This window comes from Pongo pygmaeus, chromosome 1 (assembly GCF_028885625.2).
Source record: "Pongo pygmaeus isolate AG05252 chromosome 1, NHGRI_mPonPyg2-v2.0_pri, whole genome shotgun sequence".
In the NCBI taxonomy this organism is placed as follows: Eukaryota; Metazoa; Chordata; class Mammalia; order Primates; family Hominidae; genus Pongo; species Pongo pygmaeus.
Genome location: NC_072373.2, coordinates 144,687,340 through 144,708,229, shown reverse-complemented (window position 1 = coordinate 144,708,229; position 20,890 = coordinate 144,687,340). Strand labels below are relative to the sequence as shown.

Below are 20,890 nucleotides of genomic sequence, written 5' to 3'. Positions count from 1 at the left end.
AGGGCTTCTCTTTCTTTGCACCTAAAACCATTAGAAATTTTTCCAGTGAGAAAGACATGCTTAAAATTCACACAACAAACCTTAACTGTGTTTACAGTACTTTTCCTGCCCATCTTGTCTTATGGGGTCTTAATCTTTGCCCTTGTCTCAGCAAATAATGGTGTTTAGATCTAAGTTGTGTGCTTTGAGATGTAAATTTTCTACATTGTCTCACCTAAGAGTCATGCCTTTGGAAGTACAAATTTAGGGTTGCCTAGCTAACAATAATTTAAAACAGCAGAACAGGTAATCAGGGATTGATAATTTAAAGAAGAAAGAGAAACTATTGAAAAACTGGCAAATAGAGAATCTTATAAAAGCTCTAAGATCTGCTTCTGGCTGTGTGTCTGTATGTCTACATGTGTTATATGTACGTGATATTTTGCTACCAAAATATATGAAAAAGCTTTAATTAATTGGTTTAAAGAAAAAGTAAGTGACAAAATATAATATTTCATCAGAAAAAGTGCACTAAATGCTATGGTTTGCTGTGTGTCTGCACCAAAATTCATGTTGAAATTTAACTGCCAATATAACAGTGTGGGGAGGTAAAGCCTTTAAGAGATGATTAGGTCAATCACATAGATTAATGTCTTTCTCATGAGACTGGGTTAATTCCACAAGACGGGATTAGTTCTCAAAGGAAAACAGGTTGTTATAAGGTGAGGTCACGCCTGTGTTTTATCCCCTTTCCATGCCTGCTTTCCCTTCTGTTTCTCCACCATGTTATGATGCAACATGAGACACTCACCAGAAGCTGACCAGATGGGCTGCCCTGTCTTGGACTTTCCAGCCTCTAGAATCATGAGCTAAATAAACCACTTTTCTTTACAAATTACCAAGTCTTTGGTATTTTGTTATAGCAAAAGAACATAGGCTAAGAGACTAACTCAAATACCTTTCAGTTCATGCGACAGGTAAATCTTTGGTAAATAAGGCTAGTTCAATAAAACAGCTGTGTCTTCTGACCAACAAAATAACCTCATATTTAACTTTAGGGCTCTTGTTTATGTAGCAACTAACATTGGCATACTGTAAAAACGGTTAACAAGGAAATAACTTGAGATAATGGCTAGCTTTGTTTAACGACCAATTGAAGCATAATTTTTAAGAACAAGTAAATTAGGTGAAAGTAAATGAGTTAAAGGTTTTAAATAAACTCTTCATAGTTTCAAAAATCTTAAAGTAACATAATCTTAAAGTCATATGATTAAGTAACATTCCTGAAATGTCGGTCATTTCCAAGTAAGTTAGAATACTGACTCATTAATTGCTAAACATGATTAAAGTATAGATACTTTGTCATCTTGTGTTGTTATAAAATGTTGGTATATGATAGTTCAAAATTGCTTCCTTCCTAGGTTTCACTAGAAATTAAGGTTACTAAAAGTTAAAAATTCTAATTAATATATGTAATTCTATATGCAAAGTATACCAAGACAAAGTAAAATGTGTTTTGGGCGAAAAAATTTATAAAAAGTCATGAGAATATATTTTTGTAGAAAAGAGTAATTTCAGCTAATTCAAAGGTTAAAGGCTTTTCACAATATAGATTTATGAAGAAAATGGAAACAAGGCAGGAAGGAACTATTAAGTAGGAAAAAGAGATACAAAAAAGTTGTAAGTCTGAGAATATATTTTTGGTAAAGAAAGCTGAAAACAGACTCATTTTTTTGAATGACAATTCTGTGTGGTCAGAAAGATAAGGGAAAAAGAAAAGTAAATTTTTGCCCTAAGGTAGAATGACTGGTTGTTTCAATATGAAAACGAAGAGCTCGGGCGCAGTGGCTCATGCCTGTAGTCCCAGCACTTTGGGAGGCCAAGGTGGGCGGATCACCTGAGGGAGGGAGTTCAAGACCAGCCTGACCAACATGGAGAAACCCTGTCTCTACTAAAAATACAAAATTAGCTGGGCATGGTGGTGCATGCCTAATCCCAGCTACTCAGAAGGCTGAAGGAGGAGAATCGCTTGAACCCGGGAGGCAGAGATTGCGGTGAGCTGAGATTGCACCATTGCACTCCAGCCTAGGCAACAAGAGTGAGACTCCATCTCAAAAAAAAAAAAAAAAGGAAAAAGAAGAATGCATGGAATGCATGGGACAAAACTGAAGGTTTGAGCAAGCTGCAGGAGGTCTTTGCAAGTTTTAGAAGATTTATGGACGATGAATCTTATGAAAGGAATTTTGAGTGTGATCAAGTTGGCTAAAATTAAAAAAGAATTGTTTTTAGGTTTTTCTAAAAATTAAGCTTTATTTTTAAAATTTTAAAACAAGGTTTTCTTGATGTGTACTGATCTTTTCTTACTAAAAAATTGTGAGACTTTTTAGGTATGTGGCCTAGAAAAGAAAGATTCTGTGTTTTGTCAAAATAATTTCTGTGCTTCATGTTTTCTTTCTTAGGTCATTAATTACTTAGGAAAACTGAGTCTCCTCTTTATTATAAGAGTTGAGATTTTCTACAGCTATGTAACTTCTTTTGAAGTATTTTAATTATCACTGTGGCTAAATAAGTATTATATTCAAACACTTCATCAAAAATGTGATCCTATTTTTTGATCAAGTGTTTGAATTTTTTTGACAAACTTCCCAAAATGAAATTCTAAGTCTCCTTGTCTTAGTCCCTTTAGAGTTGCTATAAAGGAATACCTAAGGCTGGATAATTTATGAAGAAAAGAGGTTTACTTGACTCACAGTTTTGCTGGCTGGAAGACTGGGCATCTGACAAAAGCCTCAGGAAGCTTCCACTTCTGGCAGAAAGCAAAAGGGAGTCACAGTACAGAGATCACATGGCCATAGAGGGAGCAAGAGAGGAGTGGGGAGGTGACAGGCTCTTTTATATACCTAATGCTAGATGACGATTTGGTGGGTGCAGCGCACCAGCATGGCACATGTATACATATGTAACTTACCTGCACATTGCGCACATGTACCATAAAACCTAAAGTATAATAATAATAATAATAATAATAATAAAAGAAAAAAAAAATAAAAAAAAAAATAAATAAACAACCAGCTCTCACAGGAACTAATAGAATGGAAACTCACTCATCGCAAAGAAGACATCAAGCCATTCATGAGGGATCCATCTCCATGACCCAAACACCTCCCATTAAGCCCCACCTCCAGCATTGGGGATCAAATTTCAACATGAGATTTGGGGGACAAACATCCAAACCACAGCCACCTGGAAGTCCAAAAGAGAGATATTAAACCAATTAGGTTTATTTGATATGTTAAATTATATAGGAAATATTGTCAATAAGAAATAACGTTTAACTGTCTTTTCCTTACCTTTGTATAGATATGATATTAAAATATTTATTCAGGCCAGGTGTGGTGGCTCACACCTGCAATTCCTGCACTTTGGGAGGCTGAAGTGGGCAGCTTGCTTGAGTCCGGGAGTTCAACACCACCCTGGGCAACATGGTAAAACCCTATTGCTACAAGAAATACAAAGAGTAGCCAGGCATGGTGGCACACAGGTGTAGTCCTAGCTACTTGGGAGGCTGAGAGGTGGGAGGATCGCCTGAGCCCAGGAGGCAGAGGCTGCAGTGAGCCCTGATCACATCACTACACTCCAGGCTGGGTGACAGTGTGAGACCCTGTCTTAAAACAAACAAACAAAAAAAAGTTTTTTCAAATTGCATTAAATTTCTAGAAATCAATCATAATTTTGGTTATTATGTTAAAATGTTGTATGCCACAGAAATAACACAATTTCTTTGTCAGCTGCATCATTACGGACTCTCATCAGGTTTTCAATGATGGCTATTTTAAGTCTTATTGTCCTCAGTTAATTGCTTTATTCTGATGCCGTTCTGAAAGCTTTTTGCAAGAACCATAATCTTCAAAGAAGTTCATGGAAAGAATGGAAAAAATTCTGACAAGTACAGGTTTGTGATAACTTTGAGATAGCACTGGATTGGGTAAGAATTTGTAGAACTCTAAGAAAGAAACTGGTAGATTAGTGAAACTATCAACTAAGATCAAACAGAGCAAGAATTAATTACATTAGACTGGAAAACTGATAAGGAAAAAGTATGGGTTTTTATTGCTTTTTTATTTAAAACATTGCTGGTTCTCTTAATGTTTTATTTTCCAGATTGAAGAAAACGATTTTTTAAAGCTACCTCCAGCTCACAACAGTTTGGTAGAGTATACTTTTATAAACAAAAATTGAAACATTCCATCTTTCTCCTTAATATGATTATTTTCACAAGCTCAATAAGAATTTGCTCTCTGTATTACACAATACAATTGGAAACACTGGTTTAATTACCAAGGCTTTGACTGAAATGTAATATTTGAGAATTAATAGAATGCCTCGCTTCAAGGATTCCCAGTGTGATACAGTTTGGATGTTTATCCCCTCTAAATCTCACGCTGAAATCTGATCCCCAGTGTTGAAGGTGGGGCCTGGTGGGAGGCCTCTCTCGCTATGTGACTCTACTGACTCCCCTAGCCTCCTACCATAAGTAAAAGCTTTCTGAGGCCCTCACCGGAAATTGAGGAGATGCTGGTGCCATGCTTTTTATACAGCCTGCAGAGCTGTAAGCCAAATAAACCTCTTTTTTTTTTTTTCCATAAATTACCCAGTCTCACATATTCCTTTATAGCAACACAAAATGGACTTACACACAGCATTACAGTGAGTGAGTAAAAAGCTGTCACTTCCTGGCAGGCCTAGGAACCATAAGACACTAGATAACCATAGACGAAGTCTGATGTCAGCCTTTGTTTGGCTTCCTAGTGATGAGAGGTTTTTAAAAGTCTAATCTGAGATTCTTTGTCAAAATTTCCAGCAAATCAAATTTAAAAAGAACTGTGTGGTTATTCTTGCTGTACTTATATATAAAATAATCAGGAGAAGTTTAATGAGACGAAACTTATTTTGCAAACAAATTAGTCTTACTCCGATTATCTTTGGTAGAAATGGGGGTGATTATAGACAGAAAAATTATGTTGCAAAAGAAAAACTATAGTACACCTTTTAGTAGATTGTAGCCTTGTTCACTTTTTCCCTAGACTGGACTGGATCCTGTATTCTTTTAGTGTACTACCTCCAGTATCTAGCTTCAACTCTTCAACTAAGAGCAAAAGTGCTAAGCTGGACAACTTGATATAAATTTCAAGGGACAAGTCTCATGTGTGATGTGTGTGCCATACAGAGAGTTCACCAGAATATCTAACGCCACAACCAGGGACATTCAAACTGCAAACCAGGATAAGAATTTGCTAACTGCATGCCGTGGACAGCTTTTCCCAAGGCCATCAGACGAAGACTTCTTATGATATTCTTACCCCTCTTAATTTTTCCTTGCTTATGCCTACTTCTTTCACTTGGCAGAATAAGGCTATGGTTAAAGTTTCACAATCCTTAGTTTTTGTGAGTAATCTGACAGCATGTTGAATTTGTTCTGTCAAATCTGAATCTTTAAAAAACCTGAGATCCTTTAGTCCATCTAGTGGGTAACTTCAGCAACATCCCTAATGGAACTGTTTGTTCAAATTGTACTAGTGATCTCTTTTATAGAGTTAGTACTGTCTGCTTTAATTTAACCCATTCCTGGAATGCTATATGATAGAATTGCTACTGACTAACTGAATAGGGAGAAATCTGTGCAATGGCTAATACTTCTTGTTACCCATAGATATAATGAGTATCCGGCCTGGCTCATTCTTTGATCTATTTAATTTCAGTTGGTTTAGTTTATGGGGATCCTAGATAAAGGAGCATACTCCAAACTCCTGGCATTATCCTTTTGATACTCATAATAGTACTTTCTCTGGTACACTATATCCTCTCAGAAAGTTTTAAAGGTTGCACACAGCCATTCATCAAACACCAAAGCGTCTCTTTTCTGCTGGAATGACAAAAACTCAAAGAAATGCATGATGATGAGTACACCATAACCTATGAATGACTTGTAGAGACCAGAAACCCAACATGATGATAAGAGTAGCACTAATGCCCTTAGTTTTGGTCATGCACTCACCCAGGTGAAAGCATGACTGAAAGGGGAAAATTGTTAAATAAAAAATATAGGAGGCCATTGTTTTGGACTAAGCTTCTGCACTAGGCCCCACAGCCCCTGCATTAGGCCCCAACAGATTTGACTAAAAATCAAAATGGAGTTATCCATGCTGAAGTTCCATAACAGCAAACTGAAACTAAGTTGTTATATAACATGCCAAGAAAGCAGGAGAGAGAGATAGCAGCCAATTTCCCAAATAGGCCAATTTCAATCTTCAATCAGTAGGATATTAATTCCCTCTGTTTTAATCCTCAAAAGTAACCTGATGCTAACCAATCTTTCTATTTTTCTGCCTCCCTGTCCCTGCCTTTCAAGGAAAGTAACTTTGAAATAATCAATCTGTTTTTTGTTCTTCATTTTTGCTTTCCTTAGCCCTTTCTGTCTATAAAACCAACCCGTTCTGTTCAACTCACTGGCAAATTTATTGTATTTTATGGCATAAAATGTTGCCTGATTCTAGAATTGCAATAAAGCCAACCATGATCTTTAAAACGAAATCTATTGTAATTTTGTTCTTGAAATGCCCAAGTGGACTCAAATATTTTTTTCTTTGGAGAATCTTGGCCTTGTTTTGCTGCATCCCAGCCAATTGTTCAGCAAAAAAATCTTGAGCTCACTGGCATTATTTATCAAAAACAATCAGGGAGGACTGCCTGAAGGACACATAGTCTACTCTTGCAGAAATTCTTTTCTTTTCTTTTTTTTTGAGATGGAGTCTCAATCTGTTGCCCAGGCTGGAAGTACAGTGGTGCAATCTCGACTCACTGCAACCTCCAGCTCCTGAGTTCCAGCAATTCTCCTGCCACAATCTCCCAAGTAGCTGGGATTACAGGTGTGTGCCACCATGCCCAGCTGTTTTTTTGTTGTTTTTTGTATTTTTAGTAGAGACAGGGTTTTGCCATGTTGGCCAAGCTGGTCTTGACTTCCTGATCTCAGGTGATCTGCCTATCTGGGCTTCCCAATGTGCTGGGATTACGACGTGAGCCACTGTGCCTGGCCTACTCTTGCAGAAATTCTAAAATGTACGTCTAATTAGAGAGTTTACTTTCTATAATATTGAATTAACTGAACTGTACCTACTGGTAAAAATGTGGTAGATGATGCTATTTATATCATTACACACTGTCCACATGGGATCCCCAGGAAGAAATTTTTCTCTGAGCTTAGCAGTAATCACATTTTCACTTCTCAGAATCTGACCTGCCTGTATCTTTAGGCCCTCATAGACTAAAATACCTACCAGATTCACTTCTTTATGCTGGTGGTTAGAAAGCTTTCAGTGGAATTTGTGACCCATCTGTAACAGTGTGTAGATCATATATTGTGTTCCTGGCCACCTAATGGTAATCATTTTATCTTATTCCTATATCCATCTTTTGATTGGTTCTACCTTTATTATATATATCCTTCCAAGCTGCCTTCTATCCCTTCTGCAGTACAATGGTACATAAATGAAAACCATAAAAATGTAAGCAGAGAGATATGATCCATGCCCACAGTGTGACTGCCTTCTTCAAAGACATTGTAGGCAAATGTCCAGGGTTTCTAAAGCTTTATGTAATACCAGAACATTGGGCTAAAGAGTAAACACTTTTGAGTACAGCAGACTAACACTATCTCTCATCATTAAAAGGTGATCTTGGCGCTGCTCAAATGTAGCTTTCACAATACACTGCCTTCAAACAGTCTAGCAATAAAATTACAGGAATCGATCCTTTCTTCCAACAGGTTACAGTTCTAAAATGAAGAGGGCCTACTATGAAAACATTCATGAAAAGTGAAATCTTTCATTATTGGTATCTTCTTTTTACCTGGATTTATTCACTTCCTTGGAGCAGTAGAGAATGACCAAATACATCAGATAAAGATAGTCCAAATAGCACATACAGAATAGCATGGTTTATATTTACTTTTAGGAAAAAGAGTTGTAATGAGGATGAAATATAATTTTACCTTGGATTTTAAGAGACGCAGCTTTTCTTTTTTCTTTTTCTTTTCTTTTTTTTTTTTTTTTTGTGAGAAGGTTTCACTCTATTGCCTGTGCTGGAGTACAGTTGCATGACCAAGGTTCACTGTCACCTTGATCTCCTGGGCCCAAGCAATCCTCCCATCTCAGCCTCCCAAGTAGCTGGGACTACAGGTGCACACTACCATGCCCAGCTAATTTTTAACAATTTTTTTGTAGAGATGGGGTTTCACCACGTTGTCCAGGCTGGTCTCAAACTCCTGCACTCAAGTGATCCACCCACCTTGGCCTCCCAAAGTGCTGGGATTATAGGCATGAGCCACTGCACCTGACTAAGAAGCAGCCTTTGAGCTCTTTTAAAATTCCTATTATTGAACTGTAGAATTAGATTTTCAGTTATACGTAATTTTGTTTTAAAAAGAAGCACAATTACTATCTTACTTGAAAGAAAACATTTTCAAAACTATTTTGCATCTTGTTCCTTTTTAATGTGTTCTGAAGGCAATGTATTTTATTTTACTTTAATTAATTTTTTTAGAGACAGGGTCTTGCTATGTCACCCAGGCTAGAGTGCAATGCTGCAATCACAGCTCACTACAGCCTCAAACTCTTGGGCTCAAGCAATCCTCCTGCCTCAGCCCCTCAAATGGCTAAGACTATAGGTCTCACCACTCCCAGCTAATACTTTTAATTGTTTTTTGTGTTTTTTTTTTTTTTGATAGAGACAGGGTCTCACTATGTAGCCCAGGCTTATCTTGAACTCTTAGCTTCAGTGATCCTCCTGCCTTGGCCTCTGAAAGTGCTGGGATTACAGGTGTGAGCCACTGTGCCCAGACCTGAAAGCACAGTCTTTTTAAAAATCTGCCTCCAATTTCTTTCTTCTAGCCAGGGTCTAAGTGTGAATGCTTTTCTTCAGGCAGAGTCTTTCAACTATAGCAAATAAGGCTACTTGTCAAACTATTTTTATAGACAAAATATTTTCAAAAATATTTTCAGTACAAATTAATTTACCATGCTGTTTTTATCTCAGATTTAATATTTTCTTCAGAAATGTATAATTTCAGTTACAAATACTAAGATATAAAAGTGCTTTGTATATTTTTCTGGTAAATATAGCTGAACTAAGATTACACTTCTAGAAAACACAATTAATAAAAATCTTCTGGCTGGACGCGGTGGCTCACACCTGTAATCCCAGCACTTTGGGAGGCCGAGGCAGTGGATCACGAGGTCAGGAGATCGAGACGATCCTGGCCAACATGATGAAACCCCGTTTCTACTAAAAATACAAAAAATTAGCCAGGCACGGTGGTGGGCACCTGTAGTCCCAGCTACTCGGGAGGCTGAGGCAGGAGAATGGCGTGAACCTGGGAGGCGGAGCTTGCAGTGAGCCGAGATAGCGCCACTGCACTCCAGCCTGGGTGACACAGCGAGACTCCGTCTCAAAAAAATAAAAATCTTCTGACAATTCTCATTTTTTGCTCCAAAAATATTAGTTTAACCTCAACAGATACCTGTTTTCTTAAGAATGCTGGGTATGTACCCATGGAGGAGTGTCTGTTCCAAGTGATAAGAAGGGATCTGTGTGTATTGGCTGTGGACTGGGACTGTCCCTTAGGGACCGCTAATGTTTCATCTGGTGAGTAACAATCGCAAGTTTGAGGGACATTTTCCCTTGGATATGTAAACTCCTAGATTTACCACATATATACATATACATATATATATATATGAATACATATATGTGAATATATATGTGTATATATATGCGCACACACACGCACGTACACATATCTACATATACATATATGTGTATGTATATATATGTATGTAAAGTAAAACAGAATAGTTATATCCAAAAAAAAAAAATCTGAAAAGAATCATTCAAAACGTGTGAGACACATTGTACTTAAAATGTACTTGAAGGCTTGTTTCTGTAAGGGTTGCCTAAACATCCCTAGGCTCTACTTTTCAGGAATCCTATTTCCAGGCACAGTGTCCTGGAGCATTTGCAATTTTTCAATTGGAACTCTCAGCACTTTACTTTAAAAACAGTCTAAAGTCAGAAACTGAAATAGTGATCTATTTTTCAACCCCCAAGTTGCTCCTTAGTCAATATAATGCTGAACATTTCTGAACAAAGGATTCTTAAGGCTGGCTGTGGTTCAGGCAAGTCCTAAACTTATTAAGGGTAAAATAAGTTATTCACAAAAGAAAAAATATATAGTCTATTCTCAGTTGGAGAAAGATCTATTTTCCCCCAAAACTGAATTATGTATTAAATCAGTTCAAATTTTATTTTGGACCATTAATCTGTAATTTAACATAGTTGTTAAAATAAATGGATGTTTCAGTCTATTTTATGTCAAGTTGTTTACTAGAAAAATAATTCAATGGGTAGAACATTTAAAATATTGTTTTCCCTGTGTGCTTACTTACAAATGGATACTTATTGTACTCTTGGCAAAATTTACTTGTTACATTTTAACAATGTAATTGCTGACAATAAAACACATTAGTACAAAACGATTTCTATATCTTAAATCGTAACTATATTCCTCCTGCCACTTTTAGTAGGATAATGAATATTTCTATAACTAGTTTTTAACAAGTTTCTAAAATATTTTTAAGCCCATATGAAAGAAAAAAAGGCTTATGGAATTTTTCTTTAAGAACTACATATTATATTTCACAAATAAAGCTAAACAGAAAAATGCAGATCAACATTACAATTCGCAAGTATTGAGCATTTAATGACCTCCATTTCTAGAATCCACTTCTCAGAAGATGCCACCAGTTCATATTGACCCATTATACATGAAACTTCTGCCTGTAAGATTGCAGTTGACAAAGCCTGAAAGACCACATTCTAGAAGGTACTGCTAAGCTTCATTTGTCCTTACCATAGCTGACTGCCATCAAATTGCCATCCAGAACTGCTTTTGGGAAGCAGTTCCTCCGCAATCTTTTCAACAGATTCCCTGTTTTAACATCCACCTGTGTTACTGAAGAACAGTCTGACCCGGATTGAGCCATGGAGCAAATAATAACACTAACTGCAGCTCCAGACAGAAAAAAAAATAGGAGTTCATTTTCCAGACTCTTGTGGGAATACAGAGCATGTCTGCTGAAACTGAATCCAAGAGTTCAATGATATTGTAGACTCAAGTATTTCTTTATATTCCACGTAATAGCTTTTCCGTTCTTGGTGTTTTATAACACACTTCTGAGCCATGATTCAGAAAGTGAGGGAAATTCTCTGTCTTTCTCTCTCTTTCTCAAGTTGAGTTATATAAAAATTACAATTGCAACGTGAAGCTCTAACAGAAGGCCACAGGAGTTGCTATATATGTACTGTTCTCACTGACCCATCACTGCAACTTAAGTCAGTTCATGTGGACTTTCTGTGAGGGAATGCCGTTTCTTTAGGCATTAAATCTAAACTTCTTTCCTTCGGGTTTTGTTTTGCTTCATTTTTGCCAGACTCTACAATCCACCCTAGAAAGCTTGAGTATTACATCTTCATTCTGTCATTTTCAACCCTGTTTTCTCTCTTGACAAGGACAGACATGTTATTTTGCTGATATCACTGTTGAGTTGTACGAGGCCTCCTTCTCCTTTCATGTAGAGGCCACCAGAGTAATCAGTTTTATGTAGCTGCCACTTCATACTACTGCATCCTAACAGCAGACACGCTAGCAATTCTCTTCAGTTTAATTCAATAAATAGGCCACATGGGTCTATTTATTAGCTGATATTAGCCTCCAACATCTAATATAACAAATATTACCTAAAAGAAATAGGGTTTAAAATATACCTAAGATTACAGAGGGAAACAGCCAAGTATCTGAGGAAAAGATCTTGTTTTTCCCTGCTATTAAAAAACTTCCTGTAAAAAACACTGTATGTAGTTCTATAGACGGCGTGCATCATCAGGTTGTGAGTACAGACACGGAGATGGTTCCTTTAAATAAACACAGGTGTCAGGACGCTTAAGCATGTAAATGGAGGTCACACCTTATTTTTTCTGTAAGCTTAAAGTCTTAAAAAGTCATGTTCTGGATCAACAGGAGCAGGGGTGGTACCAAGGTATGGTCCATTCCCTGCTCCGCATTTGGCTGGGAAAGACTTGGTCCTTGGCTGGATCTAAAAAATGCCCTAAAAAAAAAAAAAGCCCTACTTTATAGCAGTGAATAGTAAACTGGAGATAGCATGTTGGAATACAAGTCTTGAGAGAAGGTGGAGTCCTCTATGAAAAAGAGAGAGCCTCAGACAGAGAGGGGAGACAAGAACTCAAGAATCACAAATGTTTTGTTTCTCTGCAAGAAAGAAGGCCAAGGTGCAAGACTATCCCGTTCTCTTATTCCAAGCTGCCCTCATGTAATGAATGCTCTCAGCCACTCACTCGAATACATTTCTTTTGAAATTAGAAGTAAAACCAAACACTTATGTTGCCAACTTAAAGAGGTTTGGTTGTATTTAAGAGCACACGGATATTAGCTTCCAACAGTTTTAAAGAAGCTAAGAACTGACGTTTATCCAGGACCCACTATGTGCCAGGACTACCTACCATGTTTCCTCATTTGAATTCCATAACCACCCATGGTGGTGTGCATTATTATGTTTACTTTATAAACGTGAAAGTTGGAGCCCAAAGATGAGGAGTAATTTGTTCAAGGCCACACTGTCTAGAACATGGAGAAACCAGGCCTGTCCAATTCCAAAAGCCACGTTCTATCTCAAAAGCTCCTTTTAGAATATTTGATACAGTCCTCATAGAGAGTTATGAAATAGAATTTTATCTTGAGAAACTAAGAAATGCAGAAGTGAAGCTTTCCTCATCAATACATCTGGATCCAATAAACTTAAAAATATTTTTTTAAAATACATTATACTTGGTTTCTTTCTCTTTTTAAATTTGTAGTCCAAATTATCCCCGTCCTCTCAGCAAAATGAAATAGTAACCTCTATGATAAATTATGAGATTCTCTATAATGTGAAATCATCAAGTCCAAAGAGAAAAGAAATGAAGCAACTATTATGTTTTAAAACTTGAAATAGTCAAGAAGGATACATATAGAACATAATATATGTTTTTAAAAAATTAATTTTTTAATTAACAAAAATTGTGTATGTTTATGGCATACAGCATTATGCTTTGAAATATGTATACATTGTGGAATGGCTGAATCAGGCATATGGCTTACCTCGTATACTGATCATTTATTTGTGGTGAGAACACGTAAAAATCTACTCCTTTAGTTTTTGAGTATACGAAGCACTGTTATTACATATAGAGAACAGAATATACTATAAACATTCATAAAGGGCAAGCTGAAAAAATTACATTCCTTTATTTCATGGTAGTTTTAAATTTTTATATTAAAAAACTATTATATTAAAGCTTTAAAATAAAATGCTAAATTACAAGGGTCTTTATGACTCAAAGAGAAACAAGGAAAATTAGAGTATATTTAATAAAATTTAAAGGAAACCTCTTTTATTTGAAATATATAAGAACAAAAACACATTATATTTCTTTAAGAGAGTTTAGACCTTCCTCCTTGAGTTTTTGTTTTTCATGTGTCCACTTTTTAAATGTTTCCATTTCCTCCACACACATATTTCTGAAGTTATGAGCAGGAAGTTTTCTCACGTATTTTCCCAAGTAGAAAGGCCTCCAGCTGCACACAGACTTTCCCATTGCCCCAGTATTAAAGTTCTGGGTAAAGTTTTAATTAATAATTTAGGAAAGATGAGACATTTTTAAATTTAATATAGTTTGCCCTTTTTACAGACCATGTAGAATAAAGCCTCAGTATGCTTGAAAAAATCTCTTAGCAACTGAGAGCGGAGCTGGCCAACAATGGATGATTCATTGATTTAGCTTGAGTGTGCAGGAATGTCTGCCAAAAGGTCTGAATAAACTCACATTGCTAGACACTATGGTAAAATGTACCCTGACCTCTTTTAAAACTCTATCAGAGCGGAAAGTTAAATTTGCAGCTTTCCAGCAATTCACTGGCATCTGGAAACACACTTGAATTATTATATCTTGCTTTTATAACAATCGATAGATTATTATTTTCACCTAATTAGACAATGGCTGCTACTAATTGGAGGTTTCTAAGGGGACACCACCGTGTTTTTAAGCACGAAAAATAATGGTTTCCTATTCAATTTAAATCTGAAAGGAGGCTTTTTGAAATCCCAAACTGAAAGAACTGATTGTTGGTTTTTGGTAATATTGACCCAAGGGTTATGAAACATTACCCTAAACAATAATTTGTGCATTTAAAATTGGTAAACATTATGTAACAGATACCCCGTGTCTCTAAGTTTATGCATATATGTAAAGATTATATATACCAGGACATCCTAGCTTATATTTATATAAATTTCAAAAGAGCTCGGCTCTTTTGGTTACATCTGTCATTTGTCTCCTCAACATCCTTTTTAGGGGCAAGTATTATTTCTCCTGCTTTAGAACTGGAAGACCACGCATGTGGAATTTTAAATTGTTGGCTTGCGTTCATAGGTATTCAAATCAAGTGCAGGCCCGGGTTTACAAATGGATATTCTAGTTTAAAATTGAGTATTAGACACATTGCACTACTTTATCACTCACAAGTTCAGCAGCTATAATAAAAATAATCCATGAAACCAAATCCTTGTTTCTCAGTGGTGAACAAAGATATACTTCCTAGTTTCCTTTGCCCTTCACAAACGTAAGCATAGAGCAAGAAACGTTCTGCCTTGAAAGAACTGTGCTTTTGTCTGCTTTACTTCTTCTTCCTCATCTTTCCCCTTACCTTTTTCTCCTTCTCCCTCTTTTTTTTTTTTTTTATCTTTTTGTGGTAAAATATTCAGGATTAACTGAACAATTCTCTGCTCCACCAGAGGTAACCATGTTTATCAATTTGAAGTACTCCTTTTCATATTGTTTTGTGGAGCATTTCCATGATTAAATGAATAATAAAAGTATATCATTTTGATTTACATGTTTTCCCTTTTTAATATATTATCACATATTGTTCTACAACTTACTTTACAAAAAAAGTACTTCTTGGAAATCTTTTCATACCTGTACATTTGAATCCATTTCATTTTTAAAACTGCTAAAAAGTATGTCACAGTGTTAGCTTACTTTCTGAAATGGGGCAAGTTATACACATCCACTAAAAATACAGCTGTTCTTCCAGCATAACCTAGATGGTCATATAGAACAAAACAGCATATGGAAAAGCACAAATGAGTGAAGAAATTTAGCCTATTTTTTTTAACTTACTTCACTCTTGACAATTATATGTATCCAATAGCACCAGAGGCAATGAATGGGGTTGTTACATTGGATGCTAAAATCCAAGTAGTAAGACGAATATAATGGGGATCTTGCCAGAAAGGGGCCTTGTCACTTGGAGCAGAGGAGTAGAGAGCTTTATGGGTCAAAGCTGAATAGAACACACATGGTTCCTGCCCTCATGGGGGTAACAGTCTTCACTCTTAAAGACCTTCCAACTTCACCCCTCCTTTCCATTTCCACAGTAACTGATAGTCTAGACCAAACTTGTCCAACCCACAATCTGCATGCCACATGCAGCCCAGGATGGCTTTGAATGCAGACGAACACAAATTCATAAACTTTCTTAAAACATTATGAGATTTTTTTGATGATTTTTTTAGCTTACCAGCTACTGTTAGTCTTGGTGCATTATATGTGTGGCCCAAGACAATTTTTCTTCTTCCAATATGGCCCAGGGAAGCCAAAAGATTGGACACCCCTGGTCTAGACTTTCCACATTTCTGGTGTGAACTACTGCAGGAACCCCTACGTGGTTTTCTTGAGTCTAGTGTCTTGAACTGCTAATCCACAGCAGAGATATTCCCAAAGAGAAAGATCTGATCATGTCACTGCCCAAATAAACACCTTCATTATTTTCCCTTAAATGACAATACAGGACAAAGTGTAATCATCTCAACCTGACATTCACAGTCTAACTTCCCAATTTTTCTCCTGTTACTTTAAGTTCTAGTCACATCAAACTTCCTACTGGTCTGTGGAGATTCTATGTCACACTTCTATGCTTTTTCACATACTGCCTAAAACGTCCTTTACCTTTTTCCACCTGGATCTCCTGCTTGTTGCTCTAGACCGGCTTCAACATTGCCTCTTTGGTGAAGGGCTACCTGACTTCCACAGCAGGGATTTACTTCTTCTGTGCTCCCAAAGCAGGTTGCATTCACCTCTATAATAGCATTTCATGGTGTTTCAGCATTATTTGTAATGCATATATAAGTTTTCAACTTTATTTATAAGAAATTGTACATATTAGTTAAAAATCAATTGTGAAGCACCTATGCTAAAGTTTTTGTCAAATCTTAAGTTATCAGTCATAACTCATTGCTATACTAGTCCTCAGCCCTACTTGAGTTGTTGGACTGCAAGTTAATTGGGAAGATCCAAAGCCAATTGTAATCATAACAATTCTCCTTATGTATATATCAACAGAGATTATGAAATTATAGATTAGCTGAGCACAGTGGCTCAGGCCTGTAATCCCAGCACTTTGGGAGGCTGAGGCAGGAGGATCACTTGAGCCCAGGAGTTCAAGACCAGCCTGGGCAACATGGCACAACCCCATCTCTACAAAAAATACAAAAATTAGCCAGGCACACTGGCAAGCACCTGTAGTCTCAGCAACACGGGAGGCCGAGGTGGGATAATCGCCTGAGCCCGGGAGGTGGAGACTGCAGTGAGCTGTGATCATGCCCCTATACTCCAGCTTTAGCAACAGAGTGAGACCTTTTCTCAAGGGGAAAAAAATAGATTTACAGAAATTTCCTTAAAATGTAATAATGTTTATCTCTTTTTGAGAAAAACGAAATGAGGCCAGGCATGGTGGCTCATGCCTGTAATGCCATCACTTTGGGAGGCTGAGGTGGGTGGATCACCTGAGTTCAGGAGTTTGAGACCAGCCTGACCAACATGAAGAAACCCCATCTCTACTAAAAATACAAAATTAGCTGGGCATGGTGGCACATGCCTGTAATCCCAGCTATTCGGGAGGCTGAGGCAGAAGAATCACTTGAACCTGGGAGGTGGAGGTTGTGGTGAGCCGAGATGGCACCATTGTACTCCAGCCTGCAATAAGAGCGAAGCTCCGCCTCAAAAAACAAACAAAAAAAAAAAAGGAAATGAGATTAACATTGAATATTCTGGGGTTCAGGTACTGAGTATAATTGAGTTTAAAACACATAATTTGAATAAATTTTTAAAGATGACTTCGTAGTAGTTGGCTTGACCTAGTCCTAAGAATATTTTGATTCTCAATTTTACTTAAGTTTGTCTCATAAATAATTCTTTGCTTCCCTGCTAGAATGCCAAAGCATACAAGCCAATGAGAAATATCCCCTTGCTTCTGGTGGAATATGAACCTATAAGAAGCAGGCATTCTGATGGCAGGTGTGGGAAAGAGGGAGGGAGACAGTATAAAAGGGTAGAGTCAACCATCATAGAGGTCGTAGGCTGTTGTAGATAGCATTGTTCATCCATGGTGCTGAGATGATATCTTGAGACCCAACTCTACCCAAGCATATTCTTCACAGGTCCACTGACTGAGTGTCTTGGCAGGGATCCAGACCAGCCATCTTAGTCTAGCCCACAAGTTATCACAGCATCACAAAAAACACTGCAGTGCATATGAAAACATTTAACCACTGTCATCCATGAAACAGACCAATAACAGTTGACAGTGAGGCAGGAGTCTAAGAAATAGCAATAAATTGTTATGAATTGCCTGGAATTAATAAATTAAACATTTGGAACAATTGCAGTAAGTAGCTTAGAGTAATATTTAAAAAACAAACGACAAGTGTTAAGGTCAAGTAGGTCAAACACAGGAATTCACATAACTAGAGAAACAATTAGAAAGGTAACAGGCCTGCCTTAAGTAGGATGCTCACTTGCTTGACAAAGTAAATTTTGACCCTGATGAGGGGACTGATGCTGTGTTCACTACCACGCTGTGCTGTCCTTCTGTCTTCTACACCAAACTACATGAGCTCATCTGGGGGCAGGGACTGTGTCTTTCATTTCTAGACTCCCCAGCTCTTAGCAAAATGGCTGTCTTGTATACATCTGTCTAGATACAGATCAGGACAACAGACAATTAATTCTATTGGGTCCTAAATATAAAGACTGTGAAAGAGACATCTGCAGTTCCTGATAGCTGCCATGATGGCAACTGCTGAGCCATTTGAAGGTAAACGCTGTGTTTCACTATGATTCTGAGGCTCCCTATAGGGACTGCTGCTGCTGCAGATTCCTTAGAAGTATTCTGGTCATGCTGGCTTCTGCTCTGAAAGAGAGGAATCTTGAGAAACCAGAGAAAGGTCAGCCGACACCTCAGCCTCAGCACTGTGGAGGTCAATCAATAGCTGGAAGAGGGTATAGAAAGGAATAAAAGCAGAACCTCTAATCTACCAAGGCCTGCAGGAATTTTCTCCACTGATATCATTAGAACTTCCATCTAAATTATCCCACTGATACAGAATGTACTTGTGGAATTTAAGAGAGGCATTGGACTGATTTTTAAAATTCCTACATGTACCAAATTCCACACATAGTGCCAATGGCAGAGAAAAGAATATTTTTTTTAAAAATTAACTTAAAACATGTGAAAGGTTTTGTTTTAAGGCCTGCGATAGTCTCTTGTTTACTATAAACTGTCTTTATAATTCAACTCCATGTGACTACAGGAATTTCTTGAGTCGGAGTCTACTACATCATGCTAGACGCTCTAACGCTATTTGTTAAGTGACACAAATGAACACAGAAATAATCAGTCTACTGTTGGAACACACTGAATTTCATCTTTCAGGGTCTTCTAACAATTGTTCATTTGCCTCTTCTAGCTACTCCCTCATGGCAAACCACAATGACCCCTTCACTCAAGGCAAGACGATCTTCCTGTGACTGAAGTCTCTTGGTCATTACTGGCTCCAAGCCTTTGCTTGGTTATTTCTTTCACTGAGAACATCTTCCCCTCTTCTTTACTACCAATCAGCGTAGCATGGCCCAAAACTTCCCCTTTATTTCCCCCTAATCCCACCTCTTTTTGGCTTCATCATGTTGAAGGCATCTGTTGAGAGGACATTTGTACCCCTCATCCTTGGAAAAGCATCAAGGTAGTTCCCTAGAGAATGATGAGAACTGGTCTAAAGAACAGTGCAAATGGCATGTATAAAATATTTTGAGGGCCAGGCACAGTGGCTAGCACCTGTAACCCCAGCACTTACAGAGGCCAAGACAGGCACATCGCTTGAGCCCAGGAGTTTGAGACCAGCCTGAGTAACATGGCAAGACCTTGTCTCTACAGAAAACTAAAACATTAGCTGGCCATGGTGGTCCACGCCTTTAGACCCATCTACTTGGGAGACTGAGGTGGGAGGATTGATTGAGCCTAGCAGGTCGAGGTATCAGTGAGCTGTGATCGTGCCACTGTACTCCAGCCTGGGTGACAGAGCAAGACCTTCTCTCAAAAAATAAATTTTTTTGAGGAAGGGTTACTTTGTTAATTTATTCTAGAAATAGATAGCCAGAGAAAAACGTAAAATAAATCCATTACTGTGAATACCTACACACCAGGCTGCTACGTGACTATTACCATTATCAAGTTCTTACTACTTTTGATGGAATCAAGGAAATTTAGTGCACTTTAAACAACTGAACTGCATCTATGATAAGTGGAAAGTAAAGGAAATTTACTTAAAGTTTTACCATTTAAGGACACTGGATCCCAGTCCTACGAACCTGTGCCTTAGCACATATTTTTTGCAGCTGCTGATACACTTCAGAGCCAAAGCTAAGCTTTGAAAGTTTGGATTCCTGTGTGTTGTGATAATCAGCTGGGGTTTGGAAATGCCTTCAAAAATCTAATGCTCTGGCCCTTTAACAAGGCTTCTGAAAAAACAATTTAACATCTGGAATCAAGTATTTTGTGGAAGTCCAAGACCAACAGGACAAAGAACATTTCTTTCAGTAACAGTTAAAATGTGGGACTTCCTTCTCCTTCATCAAATAAATGGGTTTATTTAACAAAGATCCTCAGGTGGTTTATAATAAGTTAAATATGGCATAGAAGCAAGGTATAGAAAACAGGATACTCCAGATATTTATCACTGAAAATCTTTCCTAAATATGCTGCTTTATTCTTCCAGCATCATTTTCTTTTCCAAAATTCAAATCCGAAAAACAATCAAAGTCAAGCCTCCTTCATTTAACCTTTCTAAGAGACTGCAGAGTGAGGATGAGTAAAGAAATTACAGAGTTCATCTTTCATCTTTTCCAACATACTTCAGAAGAAGACAAAAACAGTAACTGAATATATGGATTTCTTAAGTCTTTGGGTAGCTACAGTAACTCATATCAAATGCAAAAACAGAAGTGGTTATATCTATTGAATGTTGACTAATTCTCTACAGATTTTAGATATTGTTTAAAACAACATATGAAAATGTGTTCCCTACTAAAATAATAACAGATGACATTTATTGTATGCTTAACATGTATCAGGTCAGGCACTGTACATTTAACTTTCAAAATAATTGTTATCCTTTTCTTCTTGTGATGAGTAATTAATACAGTGGTACGGTAGAACTGGCATAGAGAGAGACAAATAGAACAATAAAATAGAAGGATTAGAACCCAGAAACAGATCCACACATATATAGGGCTATAGCTCACAACAAAGAGAGCATTGTAGATCAGCAGGAAAAGGACAGACCATTCAATAATGGTGCCAGGAGAGTTAGCTCTCCATATAGGGTGTGGGTAACAAGAAAAAGAAGGA

At 37.3% G+C, this 20,890-nt stretch overlaps 1 protein-coding gene across 21 annotated transcripts in view; it reads right to left on the bottom strand.

Annotated features, from left to right (window-relative positions):
* Positions 1-20,890, bottom strand: part of DDAH1 (dimethylarginine dimethylaminohydrolase 1) — a 266,616-nt gene that overhangs the window by 74,981 nt on the left and 170,745 nt on the right. Inside the window, exons 1-2 of one of the 21 annotated variants that reach the window (XM_063653404.1) lie at positions 10,943-11,080; positions 3,084-3,222 (exon numbers count right to left, since the gene is read on the bottom strand). The exons of 19 other annotated variants lie outside the window; for them this stretch is intronic. Coding sequence is in view for 1 of the 2 variants with exons in the window: in XM_063653396.1 (XP_063509466.1) it covers positions 10,943-10,945 (3 nt within the window). In the remaining variant the exon portion in view is untranslated. Of the gene's footprint in view, positions 1-3,083; positions 3,223-10,942; positions 11,093-20,890 lie in introns of those variants that run through there. One more of the 21 variants, XM_063653396.1, reaches the window with a different exon arrangement.